Source organism: Diceros bicornis, chromosome 12 (genome assembly GCF_020826845.1).
Source record: "Diceros bicornis minor isolate mBicDic1 chromosome 12, mDicBic1.mat.cur, whole genome shotgun sequence".
Classification (NCBI taxonomy): domain Eukaryota; kingdom Metazoa; phylum Chordata; class Mammalia; order Perissodactyla; family Rhinocerotidae; genus Diceros; species Diceros bicornis.
Window position 1 is genome coordinate 16,619,841 of NC_080751.1, and position 18,394 is coordinate 16,638,234.

Genomic DNA, 18,394 nt, shown 5'->3' on the forward strand with positions numbered 1-18,394 from the left:
AAAAAAATGGGCCAGGATTGGCCAAAGACCCTTGGGAGGTATGCCTGGGAGTAGTTTACTCCCAGTGCCAGGTTCCTTCGCTCACCTCTTCTAGCCTGTCTCCATGTAGCCCAGGAGCTATGAAGCCAGAGAGCTGGCCCAGCTTCTGGGCAGTGGTAAAGACCTGCCTACCCCTACCCCAGGGAGAAATTGATCTGAGCAGTGTTCTTAATTCTCTAACACTAGATCCATCTGTGGGCTGGAGGTCCTGTGCAGAGGCTGGGGCCAGAGTTAACAATCACCAACAGATGGCAGGGGTTATGGGCCCTCCACAGAGGGTAGCAGATTCCTGTATTGTCACAACAGCTTAGTCAGACTTGGGAGTTTCTGTGGCGTCAGCCTGGCCTTGACTTTCTTTATCCATGCTTCCCAGTTAGGTCTCTCCATCTGACAGAACCAGTGGCCAGAACTGCCCATGGTTTGTGCTCTAGGAATATGTCATCTCTGGAGCTTTAGCATGACCCAGTAATAAAATGTTCTCCAAAGGTCAATATCTGAGGATATAGACAGCCATTGAGAACTCAGGGTCTTCTCTTGCTAAAGCCCTGGTTTACCGACTGAGAGGATGGCCCAGCCTTTTGGCACTTGCTTTCCCCAGCACCATGCCCGCTTAGCCACCTCACCGCTCTGGGTCCTTACTCTGAAACAAAAAATAAGAGATCAGTCAAGCCATTAGTTTTGTTAGGGATGGGATAGAGTAACCAGCTAGAATGAGGTTTAGAAATACAGTGGCTTTCAGTTACGTTCTCTCAGAATTGCTAGTTAAGAGCATTTTTCTGCTCTACCTTTCAAATGCTAGCTCTAAGGTCCCAGCAGGATTTAGTAGGCTATTAGGTGGTAAATGGATCCTAGACATTCTGTAAGAGCCTATTGACCATCAGGGCTGTAGCATGTCCCAGATACCTATAACAGGTGCATACCTGAAGACAGAAGGGAATGAATTTTGTGGGGTGGGTATGAACGATAAGAGGGTTGGCCCTTCCATAGCTGGCTCTTGACTATTTTCCAAAGTTGGGAGGGCTGTGGGTGCCAGCAGGACAGCTTCCTGCCTGGTAGGTAAGTATGGGCCTGACAATGGAAATATTCTGGACTCCCTCAACTCTGAGTGGTGGTGAAGATACACTGTGCCATTCTACCTCCTGCAAGGTCTCCTAACACTGTTTTCTCCTCAAACATTTTGTTCTCTTTCTTTCCTTCTGTTTAGGATGAAGGACACTAGCCGCAAGAACAACATGTTTGCACAGTTTCGGAAAAATGAGCGAGACAAGCAGAAATTGATTGACACTGTGGCCAAGCAGCTTCGGGGACTCATCAGCAGCCACCACTCATGAAGGCTGGCCTCAGGCCCACAGAGGCTGCTTGCTGCAGCCCCACAGTCCTGGGCCCAGCCCTGGCTGGCCATGCATTTGTGCATTCTTCTTCAAAGAGAGCAAATGTATTTTTTTAATAACCTATGTACAGTATTCACATAACCTTTCCCTATAGTAAAAGAGGCACAAGAATAAGCAAGTACATGAGATGTCGCTAGGCTGGGACTCAGGGGAAGTTATACTATACTCTCTGTATTATCCTAGAGATGGTGGTGTCATCAATCCCAGTATGATGAACCACCTTTCATCCATGGCTCTAGAGCTTAGGTGTGGAGCTCAGGAACTACACAAACAAATGGGTACTTGGCACTGGGCGGTAAGGTGAGTCAGCAAAAGGATAGTACAGTATCTCCTGTACACTCCTGGGTCCCCCATTCACCGCATGGTGGGGGCTGATTCTTCTTCACACAAGGAAAGGACCTGGAAAACATTACTATTTAGTAAATGAAAGACCAGCACACAGTTCTGGAGGTTCATCTCCTCAGTCCACTGACTGTCATTGGCTGGTGAACAAGCGTGGCATGTGGCAAGATGACAGCTTCACTCCAGTCCCGGAAGTATGGCTGTTTCTTTAGCCTAGATCTAACCCAATGCTTTTACTGCTAATTTTTCTGGGGCAGGATAGAGCTAAGTATGCAGTGATAATATTTGGACCCGATGACTAACTGCAAGTTGCCCCCACACCAAGAGTTTTCCTGGATCTTGAAAGCCAGTGTGAATAGAATCAGAGGCTCTGTCCCTTCCCCATTCATCTCATTTCCTTCTTTGAGGGTCAGGGCACTTGGTTCAGGGCATAGGTCAACAGTTATTTCCATAGGTCTTTACAGAGAGGCTCAGACCTGACCTCCTCCAGCAGTGTCATTGGGATAGATCAGATTCCAGAAGCCTGAAAATGGCCCTTACTTCACCCTTGGGTAAAACCAGAAGATAACTTGGGATTGTTCCTTTGTGTTTTAAAACCAACTTTATGGCCACCATCTTGAAAGGATATGTCGCCAGCTCTGCACTGTGGGGGCAGCCACAGCCGGATTGGATGCCTCTAGGGATGGAACCACTGTCACCCTGAAGGCAACAGGGCCAACCATGGCTAGTGGTTTTTGCCTCTGGCCCAGCTGTCCCTCATTAAGTCCTGTGCTGGCTATGAAGCTCTTCTTGCTATAGCCCAAGGCTTCTATCCTCTTTTGAGATCCCCATAGCCATCTTTTGGCCTCATCTGAGAAAGATTGTCTATAATCCTATCCCCGAAACTCTGGAGTTTGCACAGGAAGCCAGGGGCAGCTAGCTTGGAGGCTGTGTCCTCTGTCCCAAGTGGGCTCCTGAGACTTAATGCAAGGGATTTGCTATGAGGTCAGTGAGAAGAACCTGCACTTTAAGACTCTTCAGGAAGCACTATGGCTACTGGCAAGAGTATAATTGTGCATCACCAAACAATGACAAATAAGCCACACAGGCATTTCCAGCTTGGATTAGTGGGAGGAGAAACGCATCAAACAGAATTCTTCACTACCTTTGTCAGCTACTGAGTTGCTTCTGGGGAAGGCAGTGGTTCCTTTTTCACTCCCCACCCCCAACCCCCCATCCTATCACAGCTTGAAAACTGTGAGGAAGAGAGTGTGCACACAGACATGCAGCCTTCCTCAAAGTTGGAGAGACCAGGCTGCATGCGAGCTCTGCAGAAAGCTTCTGAGGCTCATCCTGAGGGCTAGGCAATTGTCCCAGGGTCTTAGGATGAGGGTCAGGGATGAGTGCTGCCACTTAGAACTTCAGAAGCCAAGAGAAGGCATGGGCCCATGGGAATGAGACCCAAGATACCATCTCCAAAGCCCTGGTCTTTATTGAAAAAGCGTGAGAAATGAGTACACTAATCTGAAGTCCTATTGCTTAAGGGCCCAGAACACTCTCCTTCACTAGCCCCAGTTTGCTGCCAGATGTCTTCAGCTTTGAGGGCTGAGACTTGGAATGGAGAACCTTAAGCGTGTCACAAATTTTGTTTTTTTCGAGAGTCATCATTGCTGGTCTGGTCTCAAACCTGTACCCTGGAAAAACTGTGCTATAGAGGAAAAAGTGAACAGAGTGGAGGAATGAGGGTTACTCTGCACCTTGCACACAGAAGTCCCTCTAAAGAAAAAGCTTATTCAAGCTCAAGGCTCATAAGGGTGGACCCCTTAGTAGAGCTCTTCTCCCCTCTCAGTCTGCCTTCAGTCTTCCCTAACAAAACCAACATGCTGCTACTGAGTTGTCTGTAGAGACACTCTTGGTGGGCAGGGGAAGGTAAAAAGCAGGGACCAGCAATGTCTAAGTTGTTTGAATTGGTGAAGTAGGATTTTTTAGTTTTGTCTATAGGCCTCTAGCTGGGCCAGCCCTTGAGACAACTTATGCAAAGCGTATGTGCCCATGCCCCTCAGACTCCTCAGATCTGGCCTCAAATGCCCAAAGATATAGACATGCCCTGGAGACCTCAATAAGAGGGTGAGACCCTGGGTGGCTGGAAGCCTACCCACCTTCGGGGAAACCAGGTCAGTGTTCCTGAAGGGACAGTCTGGTTTGTGATCCTAGTGGGTTTCAGTAGTAATATGAGCAGGTTGCATAGTTTTAACATTCATAGGAAAATCTCTTTGAGTAGATTGTAAATGAAACTGTTGGGAGTGAGGAAGAACAGGACCTGGAAATTGGAACCAGCAGAGTCCCCATTGGCAAAGGGAATGTCCAGCTTCCAGAGTGTTTCCATTGCTTACCAGGCCTAACAGTCTCCCAGGCCTCAAAGCCAGCCTAGCCACAATGCACACTTGACAAGTGCTTGCTCAGCAAGTCCCAGACCCAGGGCCCTTTATCCCCAAGATTGGCATTGGCCATGATCTGCCTCATAAGGCCTCTGAGCACGCTCCCTGGGGCCTGCTCCAGAAATCCCCATACCTTAGCCTCTCTTCTCCCAGGACTCTGCTCCTGGCTGCTTCAGTTGCCTCTTTTTTTTTTTTTTTTTACCTGCGTTCACAATTACTTTTTACTAATGTGTTGGAAATGGCCTTTTTATTTTGCACAAATAGTTGCACATTTATGGAGGAGATTTAGGAGAGTCCATTTTTAACTCTAAAGGGAACTTTTTTCTTTAAAACTCACTAGTAAAGCTACTGATGCAGATGGGCCTCATGATTAGTGGAAAACCTCCTATGTGGAAAGAGCATGTTTATTTCTCCTGTACATTTTCCTCTTTTAACTGCTATTAAACAAGAGAGCCTACATACCTGTTTCAAAAGCCGTGGTGTTGTCTCATGGTCTTTTTGTTCTTCCGCCTCTTTTACACAGTGCAGCTGTGGTTGGTGAACTGGATGACAGACATTGCACTCCTCAACTGGACTGAGGTCTAGAGCAGGCAAAAGCCTGGTGGGGAGGAGAAAGCCTGCCTGCCAGACAGGGCAAGATGCCCTTGGAAACATCCCGAACTACTGGGTTAGGTTTTCCTGTCTATACAGTTAACATGGCCTCGTCATCAAGAGGAATAACTTTTGAAATGCCTGATTTATGTGGAGGACCGGCCGAGGCAACTTGGGGCCCAGTGTGTTTTGAACACCCGCCCTGCCATGGCTCTAAGTCAAGACGGGGCGATGTAGGATTATCCAGAACAAAGCCAGGCTGGGGGAAGGGGAGAAATGAGCCTATTTTAGAGCTCTGTGGGGAGAGGGACAGGCATCATGACCTGCTATAGGAATGGGTCTGGTCAGGGAACACAGCACAGAGAAAGCAGGATGTTAATTAGCTGGACTTTGAAGGAATTAAATTCAAACTTTGTGAAGCTACAGGAGTATTTTAGGTGCAGACCACATTAGAGTGAAAAGTTGGCGTGAATCTGGTTTGTGCCGGGAGGATAAGTGAAGGACCTGGTAGACGCATCTGGAACCATGGTGACTAAGGCCAGAAATGGTGTAACAGCCCTCAGCCTGCTTGCCCCCTAGGCTGGCACAGAAGCCATGGGAATAGGATGGAAAAATTTCTTCAGTACAAGTGTGAATACTGCAACGGGGCTTTGATGCCTGGGAGACCTGGGCTTCAGTCCCTGCTGTGCCACTTACTAGCTGGATGACCTTGAACAATGAACTCCCTCAATCTCATAATCCTCATCAGGGAAAGCAGAATAGTAGTCCCTAACTTATAGGGGTTTTGTGAAGTGTAAATGAGCTATGGATGGTCAAAATGCCTAGCCAGTACCTAGCCATAGCACATGTGCTATTTAAGGCCTTCCTCTCGCTCTCCTCCAATTCTGCAACATACCTCATGGCTGGGCATTGGACAGAGGTGTCCAGAGTTTTTCTCCCTCCTGGCTTCCCCTCCCCAAGCCTAGCACAGGGTTGATGGTAGGGAGGCCTCTTGAGCACCTGTATGTGAAACAGGTACGAGCTCTTCAGATCAAACAGCCAACTGCCTGGCTCAGAGTAGAGCCAGTCCTTCAGGTGGAATCTGCCCCTCAACACCACCTGGAACCTTCTCTGCTCTCATTTTGGTGCCAAAACTTATACCTCCTTCTAGAATTCAGGAGTTCTTAACCAAGGGTCTGTGAACCTTTGGAGTGTATATGAGTGTGTACATATGCACATGTGTGCACAGGGTTACAGCCACCCATTTTTCTGGATAAAAGGTGGATGGATGGCTTTCATCAATGTCTAAAAAAGATTCATGACTAAAATACTGAATAATAACCAAATCCCTTTGGAAATGTAGATCTTCCCGTGAGGGAAAGCCAGAAGCTCTGAGAAGTTACCTCCTCTCCCTGACGCATACAGTTCTGACGGATTCCTCAAGACCTGCAGCTCTGCCACCCACCTTTTCCAGGAGCCCCCAAGTGAACCCCAGGTCACACCAAAAGACCAGTACAGCCACCACTCCTAGCTTTCTCTCCCCAAACCAGGTTAGGGTACTGAGAGGGGCGTGAGGTCCCTGCACTTCTGAGAATACAGAAACTTCCAGCTGGTTAGGGGGATCGCAAACCAGAGGGTCCAGTACAGAGGCTTGGGCTGTCAAAGCCAGACTGAACTCGACGCCACAGAACATTTCCCATAGCTTCTGAGCACTGACTGGTACAATGTCTTGCCCAAGGCCTTATCCAGAGAGGACCAGCAGCCCCTGCGGGATGCTCTGAGGGGGGAGAAAGCAAAACTGAACAGAACCAGAGACGGATGTGAAGCCAGCTTGCACGTTTTCTCATAGCTGGGCTTCTTATCTGCTCACCAGGCAGATGAGGGTGGGGAATAGCTAGTGGGAGATAAGGGGAGGGAGGGAGACAAAGTGCCAGACCCTTTCCCCAGAGGCCTCAGTTTTTACTTTAACAGGCAGAGTTTGCCAGGAATGAGAGAGCCTCCATGCCCAAGGGACCAGAAGACAAAGGCTCTTGAGGAAGTGCAAGGAGGAGGAGGAGAGCGGTGGGGGCCTGGGCATTGTATGGGAGAGCTACCCCTCTATCTGTTTCAATCACTGGTGGGGTTAGGGTTACCCTGCATTTGGAGCCCCAGCTGCTTTGTGGGGTCTGTGACATCAGCCGTTGTGATGGTAATGGAGGGGCCTCTCTCACAGGGGGCACCCCTTCATCGGCCAGCCCACATCAACTCCCAGAGAGGATTGAAACTCCTAATCCCTGGGAGTAGGATGTGGGCCCAGAACTGGACCCAAAACAACAGCACCCCCACCCCCACCCCAGTCTGAACCCACTGCTAAGTGTACCTTCCAAACCCAAGCTATGACCTTCCTCTTTCCAAAGCTCCAGAAAAGGAATGGAATCTGAACATTGAGATGCTTTTCTGGCCCTAAACAATCCTTCCATTCTCTAGGCTCAATGATGGGTCTATTTCCTCCTTTAAATGGGTCTCGTAATCTTCAACTTTCACCTTTGCTTCTGAGGGTGATTAATTGGATCTCGCTCTTGTTCTCCCCTCTCTGTTACAAGGCTCAGGTTAAGCTGGGTGGGTGGCTTCTCTTTCTATTCCATGGAGTGCTTATTTTTAAAGCTGATGGAGTAAGGCCCTGCCCTCTCCAGTGAGCCCCTTCTCCAGAGAAGCCTGCTGGGGAAACACCACTGCTGTGGGCACAGGAAAGGGGCCTGTGACTGCCCAGCTGAAGGCTTTGCAAATAGCCAGTTCTGAGCAACCATTTCACTTTTTTTCTCAGGTGTGTTTCCAAGGTTTTAGGGAAGATGCCAGGGAGGGAGTTTTCAGGTAACACTCTCAGGAGCAAAGAAGAGGGTTAAGTGGTGATCTGGACACTGGAGACAAAGGGAGGCCAAGATGGGCATGGGAGAAGTAAGATCAAAGGATCAAAGAGTCTCTTTTTTTTTTTCCAGGGTGAGGAAAACAGTAAGGACTCAGGTGCAGGGCGGCATGAGGGCTTCAAGGTAGGAGGAGTGAGGATAGAGCCCATCGGAGCGGCGGGGGAGGAGAGGCTGCTATGGGGAAGCTGTCATGCGGGCAGTAAGTTGAGCCCCAGAGAGACTGATGATTTCTCGTATCTGTGTACTTGTCTGATGCTTCTGCTCGAAAGTGAGCTCTTCAAAGGCAGGACGACATCATACGCCTGTCTGAATCCCCTGCAGCACCTTGACCAGCAAATGGCACATGGGCACTCATGACCAAATGAATCACACTTACGGTGGGGACAGTCACTACCGAGGGAGGGGGCTGTGAGAGCAGCACTCCCCGCTGGAGGAATATCCTGTCACTGACATTGTTTAGAAAGTGTTCGGTCATGATAAAAAGCAAACCAACTTTTAGTCAGTTTTATTATGGTTTTAAACTTCTCTAGACACATGTACCACCCCACTTTTGGTAAACTGTGGAGTAGGGAACAGGTTGAGAACAGGTTGAGAACAGATTGAGAACAGATTGAGTCAGGTGAGAAACCAAAGTGGCAGTTCAGTTCCTGATGGGCAGGATGTGGTCCTGGCGGTGGTGGTAAGTGTTTGTGTATACGTATAGGTACCTGTGTATGTGTGTGTGCGGATCTACCAGCATTGGAGTCTTCCCCCACTGAGCGAAAATCCCATTTCCCGCTTATAATCACTGTTAACAGTATGATGATATGCTTTCAGATCATTTTAATATGTATATACTGACTTTTTTCCACAAAAAAATTATAATCATTGTATATATTACAGATTTCTTTCCCGCTTAATGTATCTTAAACATCTTTCATGGCAACATATGGGATTTTTTCATCCTTTATGAAGCTCATAAGTATTTCCATTGCATGGATGTACTTTTAGTTTATTTAACTAATTTTGGATTGATGAATATTTGAGATGTTTCCAGTATTTCACTATTATAAATAATATCGCAAGACGTGTATGTATCTTTGCCTTCTTGCTTAGGTATTTTTATAGCATAAAATTTCAGGAATAGAATTGTTTGGTTAAAGGCTATAAATGTTAATAGAAATTTTGTATTACTCTTTTGAAAATCACCAATTTACACTCTCTCCAATAGTATATGAAAGCGTCTGTTTCTCTATATATCCTCAGCCCTAAGTAATATCAATATTTTTCATTCTTGCCAATCTTATAAGTAAAAAATGATTTACCTTTGTTTTATTTACATTTCTTTAATTTATAGTGAGCTTAAGTATCCATTTGTGTTGTTTGTTGGTCGTTTGTATTTCCTTTTGTATGAATTGCCTGTCTATATATTCTGCCTTTTGTACAAAAAATTAGATTTTCTTTTTCATATTGATTTGTAGCTTTTTGTATTTTAGGGGTTTTAATTATTTGTCATTTGCATTACAAATATTTTTCCCAGTTTGTCTTTTGAATTTGTTCATGGTCCATATCATTTAGAACTCCTTATTTTGCAAGTAACAAAAAACCCAACACAGAAAAGGAACTTTATTGATTGAAAGTCCAAAGGTAGTTCAGGGTTGGTTTGATTCAATGACTAAAAAATGTCAAGGTCCTGTTTCTTTCCTTTTCTACGGTGACTTTTAAAGTAGCAAGGCCATCCTAAATCTCACTTCCCTCCTGGTGACTAAATGGCTATCATTTTTTCTACACTGTGCAGAAACTGACTTCCAATGGCCCTCTTCGAAGAGTAAGGAACCTTCTGTCCCATAAGCCTCCAGTATTTAGAGCCCTAAATTGGATAACATGTCGTTCTTTTTGATCAAGACCATGCCATGGGTTTACTGCTTAGACCAGGGTTACTTGAACCAATTTCTGTGGCAAGGGCAACAGGATTACCCTAGTAGGTTAAAGCAATCAGTTCTCACCCCTGGCATTTGGAATAAAGAGGTGTTAATACTCACCCCCAAAACAAATTGCATGGCAGCTACACAATGGGGAAATGGTGGAAGGAATATTGAGGAGGTAGACCATAATATTCACTACATGGTGTTTTGCTATATAGAAGGTTTTTCATTTCTGAAATGTCAATTTATCAGACTTTTCCTTTATAATGTTTAGATTTCACATCAGACTTTCCCGTCTTCAAAACTATAGAAATATTGACCCATGTTTTCTTCCGATAGTTCATGTTTAATATATTAACCATTTACCAATTTGAAATTTACTTTGAGGAAGAATGTGGCAGGTATCTAGCTTTTTCTTTTTTTCCAAATGGCTAACCAGTTGTCCCACAACAGCATTGATTCGTTTTTAAAAGTCATCTTTATCGTATATTAAATTCTCATTTATCCTTGAGTCTATTTCTGAACTTTCTTTACTGGTCCATGATCACTCTATTTCTGAGCCATTACCATAGTGTTTTAATTACCATATCTTTGTAATCTATTTTAATATCTAGTAGTCACTTCTTAAATCATACTTTTTGTTTTCAGAATGTTCCTGAATTTTTGGATATTTATTCTTCCAGGGTAACTTTACAATTATTTTTTTCAAGTTTTAAAAGTTCTATTATGATTTTGATTGGAATTCCATTGCACTTATAAAATAATGTACAGGCAAATGACACCCTTATAACACAAAGCCTGTCTATACAGTGATAAAAAATGTCCATTTGTTCATCACATTTACATTCCCCTGACATTTTAGCATTTTCTGCATTTGGATTCTTCACATTTCTTATTCAGTACAATCTTGGATGTTTTATGTTTTCTTTACTGTTACAAATGAGATCTCTCCTTCCGTGTTCTACATTTTCTTTTTGTTTTAATTATAGAAGTAATATGTAAACCCATCAGATTGGCAAAAATCTTGAAGTCTGATATTACCAGACACTAGGGAGGATGTGAAGAAACAGGGGTAGGAAGATAAATTACTATGACAGCTTTATAAGACAGTTTGGTAGTGCAGATCCAAATCCCTTATCTGCAATTCAGAAATCCAAAAAGCTCTGAAAACCAAAAGTTCTTTCTTTACTCATTTGGTGGCAAAACCTGACCTGATATGAAGCTATTTATTTATCTCACTTAATGTGAATATTTATACTTTTCACCACAGAAAAAGTAATATATTTGATTATGGAATACTTCCCCAAACCCTGCAGAGAGTGTTATATCTGGCACACACACCATATTGCCTTTCTAAAATCCAAAAATTTCTTATTCTGAAACACATCTGGCCCCAAGGGTTTTGAACAACGTATTGTGAGCCTGTAACTGGTAAAGTTAAAGCTGTTCATATCCTAAGACGCAGCAATTCCACTTCTCAGAATATTCTCTAGAGAAATCTGTCCACATGTGCACAAGGAGACATGTATAAAATTTTTCATTCTAGCATTATTTATAATAATGAAAAATTAGAAATAACCTAAATGTCTATCAATGGGAGAATAGATAAATTGTGATATATTCATCTAATAGAATACTATACAGCAGTTAAAATGAACTATAGCTACGTGTATCAACATGAATAGATCTTTAAAAAGTTGTTGAATAAAAAAACAAATTGAAGAATGATAACGGTTCAATATAATTCAAAGTTTGAAAACGTGCATGAGAATGATAAACACCAAATTCAATAGCTATCTCTGCAGAGAATGGGGAAAAAATGAGGTCCCCTGGGGTAAACAGTAGGTTTTTTACTTTATCTAGAACGTCTGATTTCTTTTTTAAAAAATCTGAAATGAATATGGCGAAATGTTGAAATGTTTTTACAAATAGATTTGTATTCTGCATAATGTTTTCAGTCTTTTTAATGGCTGCAAAGTATTCCATAGTATGACTATACCTTAGTTTAGCCATTTCCTCATTATTTAACTTGCTTTCACTTGCTAATTATTATAAAAACTGCTGAAGCATACATCTTTTGATGTCTTTTTGCATATGTACAAATATTTCTATAAGATTCTTGTAATTCCTAGAAGCAGAATTACTAGCTAATGGGCATACATTTTATATTTTGATAGATAATGCCAATTGTCTTTCAAAAATGCTATTCTAGTTTATACCCATACAACAACAAAGAGTGTCCATTTCCCCACATCCTTAATAAGACTGTCAAACTGGAGTAGGGAGAAATAGTATACTAAGTTGTAGTTGCCAATTTCTGTTTGGCTGAATCGTCTTTTCATATCTCATATCCATTTATAGTTATTCACAAGATATTGCCTGTTGATATCTTCATCAGTTAGAAGTATGTTCGGCTACAAGTAATTGAAAATGGACTATGAGTGCAGTAAAGAACAGAGGTTTTTTTGTTTTGGTTTGGTGTTTTGGGTTTTTTTGACGTACGATTTCTGGAAGTTTAAGCACAAGTAATACAGGACTAGAGCAGCTGAGCAGCAGAGACCCAGGAGCTTTCTTTCTGCTCTGTCATCCTTAGCATGCTTATAATTTCCCAAGCACAAGACAGCTGCTTCATCTGCAGACATCACATCTACTTTCCAGGCAGGAAGAAGGAAACGCAAAGAGCTAAAGGCCTGTGCAGGCTGAATCTGTCCCTTTCTTAGAAGCCATGATTTCTTTCTTTAGGTTTATGGATTTATTTCCCCAAAATTATGTAAAGTAGTCTCAAAATTATTTAAATTTAAATTACTATTTAAAATTATCTCTTGATATTACCTCCTCTTACATCTTATTGGCCAGGACTGAGTCACATGGCTACCCCCCAAACTAATCATGACCAAAGGGAGGAAGATTATCATGTCTGGTTTAGACTCATTGTGGTTCATTCCCTGTCATCTCCATGGCAGCAGGGGGCTCTGTTCATAGCTTTACGCTCAGTGCCTAGAAGAGTTTCTGCCACATAAAATATGCTCAGTAAATTGCGTTGAATGAGCTGACTGTATGCATGAATGGAAAGATGAATGGAGCTGGGATAGGGGCAGGCAATCAAGGGATCTGTGCCACTATTTGAGCCAATCTGAGTCTTGTCAGCAGGGAAGTCGGCGGGGGTGGGGGTGGGGGCGCGGGGAATGAATGTCATCAAGAGATGTCACAACATCCTTGACCTGTTGATCCAATTGATGCTAACTACATGTTTGTTATTTTTGAGCAAATATTTTCTCCCAGTCTTTCACTTATTTTTTAAATAAACTTTCTATTTTGGAATAATTTAATTTTACAGAAAAGTTGCAAAATGGTACAGAGCTCTCATATACCCCTCACCCAGTTTCCTCTGTTGTTAACACCTTATATTACCATGTACACTTCTGAAACATTTTAAAAACCAAGATCTGCACATTAGTATTAATGTATAATTATATGTGTAGTTATATGTAATTTAATGTATAAACTCAGACTTCATTAGGATTTCCCCAGTTTTTCCATTAACGTTCTCTCTCTGTTCCAGGATCCAATCTAGGATGCCACACTGCCTTTAATTGTCATAGCTCCTGAGTCTCCTCTGGTCTGTGACAGTTTCTCAGTCTTTCCTTGTTTTTCATGACCTTCACAGTTTTGAGGAGAATGTCCTTCAATTTTCACTTGTCTGATATTCTTGTTTAGACTGGGGTTATGGGTTTTTTGAAAGAATACGACAAAGGTGAAGTGTCCTTCTCATTGTATATCAGAGGTTATGTGATGTCCACATGGCATCACTAGTGATGTGCACCGTGATCACTTGGGTAAGGCAGTGTCTGCCAGGCTTCTCCACTGTAAAGTTACTATTTATCCCTTTCTAGATTCTATCTCTTATAAGCAAGTCCCTAATTGCATCCCACACTTAAGATGGTTACAGGGAGTGGTGAGGGGATTGCGCTTTACCTCCTAGAAAGGGTATCTAAATAAATTATTTAGAATTCTTCCTTAGTTTTGTCTCTTCATCCTAATTTATTTACTTAAATAACTTATTTATGAACTCATATGTATATTTATGCACCTATTTTAGGCTATTTTCCTCTTTTTTGTAATTTTTTATTGCACTATAACTCACGATGAAATTCATCATTTCAAAGTGTAAAATTTAGTGAATTTTTGTGTAGTCACAATGTTGTGCAACCATCACTATCTAATTTCAGAACATTTCCATCACCCCAAAAGAAACTCTGTACTTATTAGCAATCACTCCCAATTCCCCTCTTCCCCTATCCCCTGAATCTACTTTCTGTCTCTTTTAATTTGCCTATTCTGGACATTTCATGTAATGGACTCATATAATATGTGTCCTTTTGTGTCTGGTTTGTTTCGCTTAGCATAATGTTTTCAAGTTTTATCCATGTTGTAGCATGTGTCAGCACTTCATTCCTTTAATGGCTGAATAATATTCCATTGTATGGATATACCACATTTTGTTTATCCATTCATCTGTTGATGGACCTTTGTGTTGTTTCCACTTTTGGGGCTGCTATAAACATTGGTGTACAAATGCTCATTTGAATATGTGTTTTCTCTTAGATACATACCTAGAAGTGGAATTGCTAGGTCATATGGTAACTCTATGTTTAACTTTTTAAGGAACTGCCAAACTGTTATCCAAAGTGGATGCATCATTTTACATTCCCACCAGCAATGTATGAAGGTTCTAATTTCGTCACCTTCTTGCCAACGCTTGCTATTTTCTGTTGTGTTTTTTTTAAAATAATTGCCATCTTATTATGGTTATATGGATATGAAGTGATATCTCATTGTAGTTTTAATGTACATTTCCCTAATGGCTAATGATGTTGAGAATCTTCCTATGTGCTTATTGGCCATTTGTATATTATCTTTGGAGAAATGTCTATTCAAATCCTTTGCTCCTTTTTCAATTGGGTTGTCTTTTTATTTTTGAGTTGTGAGAGTTCTTTGTGTATTCTGGATACTAGACCCTTATCAAACATATGATTTGCAAATATTTTCTCCCATTCTGTGAATCTTTTCACTTTTTGACGGTGCTTTTTGATGCAAAAAAGTTTTAAATTTTGATGCAGTCGAAATTTATCTTTTTGTTGTTGCTTGTGCTTTTGATGTGATAGCTAAGGATCTAAGAAACTGTTGCTTAATCCAAAGTCATGAAGATTTATACCTTCATTTCCTTCTGAGAGTTTTATGGTTTCGGTTCTTACATTTAGGTCTTTGATCCATTTTAAGTTGATTTTTTTTATGTGGTTTTGTATTTGTAAGTTAGGGGTTCAAATTCATTCTTTTAAGCATGGATATCCAGTTGTCCTAGCACCATTTGTTGAAAAGACTATTCTTTCCTTGTTGAATGGTCTTGGCATCCTTGTCAAAATTAATGGACTATGGATATATGGATTTATTTCTGGACTCTTTGTTCTACTCCATTGATCTACATGCCTATCCTTTGGACTTATGTGTTTATTTTATATTTTGGGGTATAATCCAATACTGTGTTATTTATTTATTTTATTGCTCAAATTATTCCAGATTTGGCCATTGAGAGCTCTTTCAGGTTGGCTCTAGTGTACCTTTTTTTTTTCACATTCTTTTTTTTTTGTGTGGTAACGTTGGTTTATAACATTGTATAAATTCCAGTGTACCTTTGACAAACCCCCATCCTTTTGTTTTTTAATATTTCCTTTCTTTGTTAAACTACATAAGATGCTCCAGGCTTATCTTGTACTTTTACAGCCCTAGAATTAACCAATTCTTCATGGAGCCCTGATTCCTTTTATGGGAGAATGATACTTAGAAACCAAAATCTGGGTGCTTGGTGTGCTCGTTCCTACTGGGGTGTCATTTTTTGGGCTCTCAGGAGACAGAACTAGATATTTTATTATGTATGATAACCCATATATACACACATATCCATAATTGTTTCTGTATTTATACATCTGTGTATATACACACACCCACATACACATGTGTGTATTGTATGAGGCATATATATATACACACATACATATATGTGGTATGAGGAGTATATATAGATTCATATGATGTCTCAAACTTTAGTCCCATACCACAGGGATAATTCTACCCTTTCCTTATTGCTTACCTTTCTCCAAAAGTGAGAACCTGGCTCCCACCATCTACCAGCCATTTACTTATTTATTCAACCCCAAAATACAATTTCAGAATTGTTAACCCATACTTTCACTTTAACTTTTTATTTTTATTTTTTTGATGAGGAAGATTAGCCCTGAGCTAACATCTGTTGCCAATCATCCTCTTTTTGCTGAGGATGATTGGCCCAGGGCTAATATCTGTGCCCATCTTCCTCTACTTTATATTCAGGATGCCTGCCACAGCATGGCTTGATAAGTGGTGCATAGGTCTGCGCCCGGGATCTGTGCCTGTGAACCCCGGGCTGCTGAAGCAGAGCGTGTGAACTTAACCACTACTCTACCAAGCCAGCCCCCCTTAACCTATTTTTAATTGTTGTTTATACTAGCTTTCATCATATAGAATTTTGAAATTTAATGTAGTTTAATAGTCAATCTTTTCCTTTAAGCTCCTGAGTTTTGTATCTTGCCTAGAAAGGCTTTCCCACCCACCGCCCAGCTCCAGATTGTAAAAATATTTTAGTTTTTTTTAGATTTAGATATTCAGTCTATGTGTCTTTTATTTTAGGATTATACAAGGCACAGATCTAACGTTTTTGGTTTTTTTCTCTCAAATGGCTGTCTGAAGGTCCTAAACACCTAAATACTATTATTATTAGTCAGTCCTTTCCTCACTGATTTGCAATGCATGGATCTATTCTTAGACTCAATGTTCTACTGGTCTATTTCTGTGCCAGTAGAAGACTACTTAATTTTTGTAACCTTAAAATATGTTTCTGAATGTCTGGCAGGAAAAATCTCCCATCACTGATCTTTTTCAAAAATTTCTTATATGTTTATTCTCACACATGAGCTTTAGAATTAATTTGTGAAGTTTCATTTAAAAAATCTCCTGGGGATTTTGATTGGGATAACATTGAATTTATTCAATTTTGGAGAAATTGACATCCCAACATGGTAAGTCTCTAGTTAGGTCTTCTTTTATGTCTTTCATAAAGTTTTATGTTTTCTTCCCATAAGTATTGCATTATTCATGAATTCACATTATTCATATTACTCACATAAATTCACATGAATATTCACATTATTCATTATATATTTTAAATTACATTTTCCAATTTATTAATGCTAACATATAAGAAAGCTATTGATTATATATTTATTGTGTGTCTGAACAAATTACTTTATATTCTACATATTTTATTGTAGGCAGTCCTAATATCTGTAGATAATGACAATTTCCTATTCTTTTGTAAATCAAAGAGCTGTTTATTAGTGGGGGGATTAAACAGACAAATCAATAGAAAAATCTAATCAAGGAAAAATAACGTAAAAAAGTACAAATACTTTCCTGATTCCTAAACAAAATTAGGAATCAGAAAATGGAAATAAGCACAGACAAGGAAATTTAAATAATAATTTAAAATAATAATTCAAATACAAGTAATGTCAAGAATATTTTATATAGTTTTATGGAAATAAGTCCTTAAACTTAAAGAAAAATGGTTAATGCTTCCAGAAAATTGACCCAGGAAGGGAGAAAAAGCCCAAAAAGATCAATAATCATGAAAGAAGTTGAGAAAGTTGTCCAAGAGCTATCTCTAATATTTATACTCTTATACTTTTGGTGTTTCCTTGCATTTTTGATTTTTTTCTTATCTGATTAGCTACGACAACCAGACAGTGTTGAGTAATAGTGGTAATGGTAAGCATTTGTCTCTTTCCATGCTTTAATTGAAGTGCTTCTAATGTTTAGTTGTTAATTACGAGGTTTGCTGTAGGCTTATCAAGCTAAGGGAGATTACTTCATTCCTAGCTTATTGTAAGCTTTATAAGAAATTAGCAATACATTTTTCAAATGCTTTTTTTCAGCACAGACTGAAATGATCAGTCTTTTTCCTTTACCTGTTAATATTGTGAAACATAATCTGAAACATCTTTTGACTCATTTATGGGTTCAACCCCACGTGGTCATGGTGTCTTATTATTTTGGTGAATTTCTGGATTTTATTTAGTAGCATTTGATTTAGGATTTTTTTATAAATATTTGTAAGTAAGATTTTGCTGTACTAACACTGTTTTTGTGCTGCCTTCAAAAGGTTTTGTTTTCGTCTGCAGGAAGAATTTTTTTGAGAACTCTTATTTTTTTATCTTTGCTTTGGTGTATCAAGGGTTATCTGTTCCTTGACATAACTTGTAAAATTAACTTCATCTGGGGCAGGGGGAGGTAGCTAGAGTGCTGGTTGTTGAGGTTTGTGATCCTATAAGCCATCAGATGAGTGTAGATGGGGAGAAGCAGTTAGGGTGGGAAGTAACCTAAGAAAAGAGGTTACCAGCAGACTTAATTTGTATATATTATCTCTAAACAAACTTGTACCCAACCTGAAGATTCCTCTACTCTAAGGACAGTGGAAATGGGGATGGAGATGAAGGGTAGATTCAAGAATCAACATGGAAGGTAAATCAATTGACTTTTGGTTAACTAAACAGCCAGGGAGGTGACAGATGTCTAGCTAATGTCCTCCGGGTTTACTGGGGAAATGACAGGGTTGCTAGAAACAAGAGGTTCCAGAGAAGGGTTGGTTTGAGAGAAGATGAGGAATTCCGTTTTGGACATGTGTAGAAGATATCTTTTAGAAGCTTGATGAAAGAAAGAGATTGGGCACAGAGTGC

The 18,394-nt window shown here is 40.7% G+C and overlaps 1 protein-coding gene across 2 annotated transcripts in view; it reads left to right on the top strand.

Annotated features, from left to right (window-relative positions):
* Positions 1-4,648, top strand: part of EXOC6B (exocyst complex component 6B) — a 588,554-nt gene extending 583,906 nt beyond the window's left edge. For both annotated transcript variants that reach the window (XM_058550958.1, XM_058550956.1), the window contains one exon: positions 1,244-4,648. In XM_058550958.1, the coding sequence (XP_058406941.1) occupies positions 1,244-1,370 (127 nt within the window). In that variant the 3' untranslated portion in view covers positions 1,371-4,648. The remainder of the gene's footprint in view (positions 1-1,243) is intronic.
* The last annotated feature ends 13,746 nt before the right edge of the window (positions 4,649-18,394 follow it).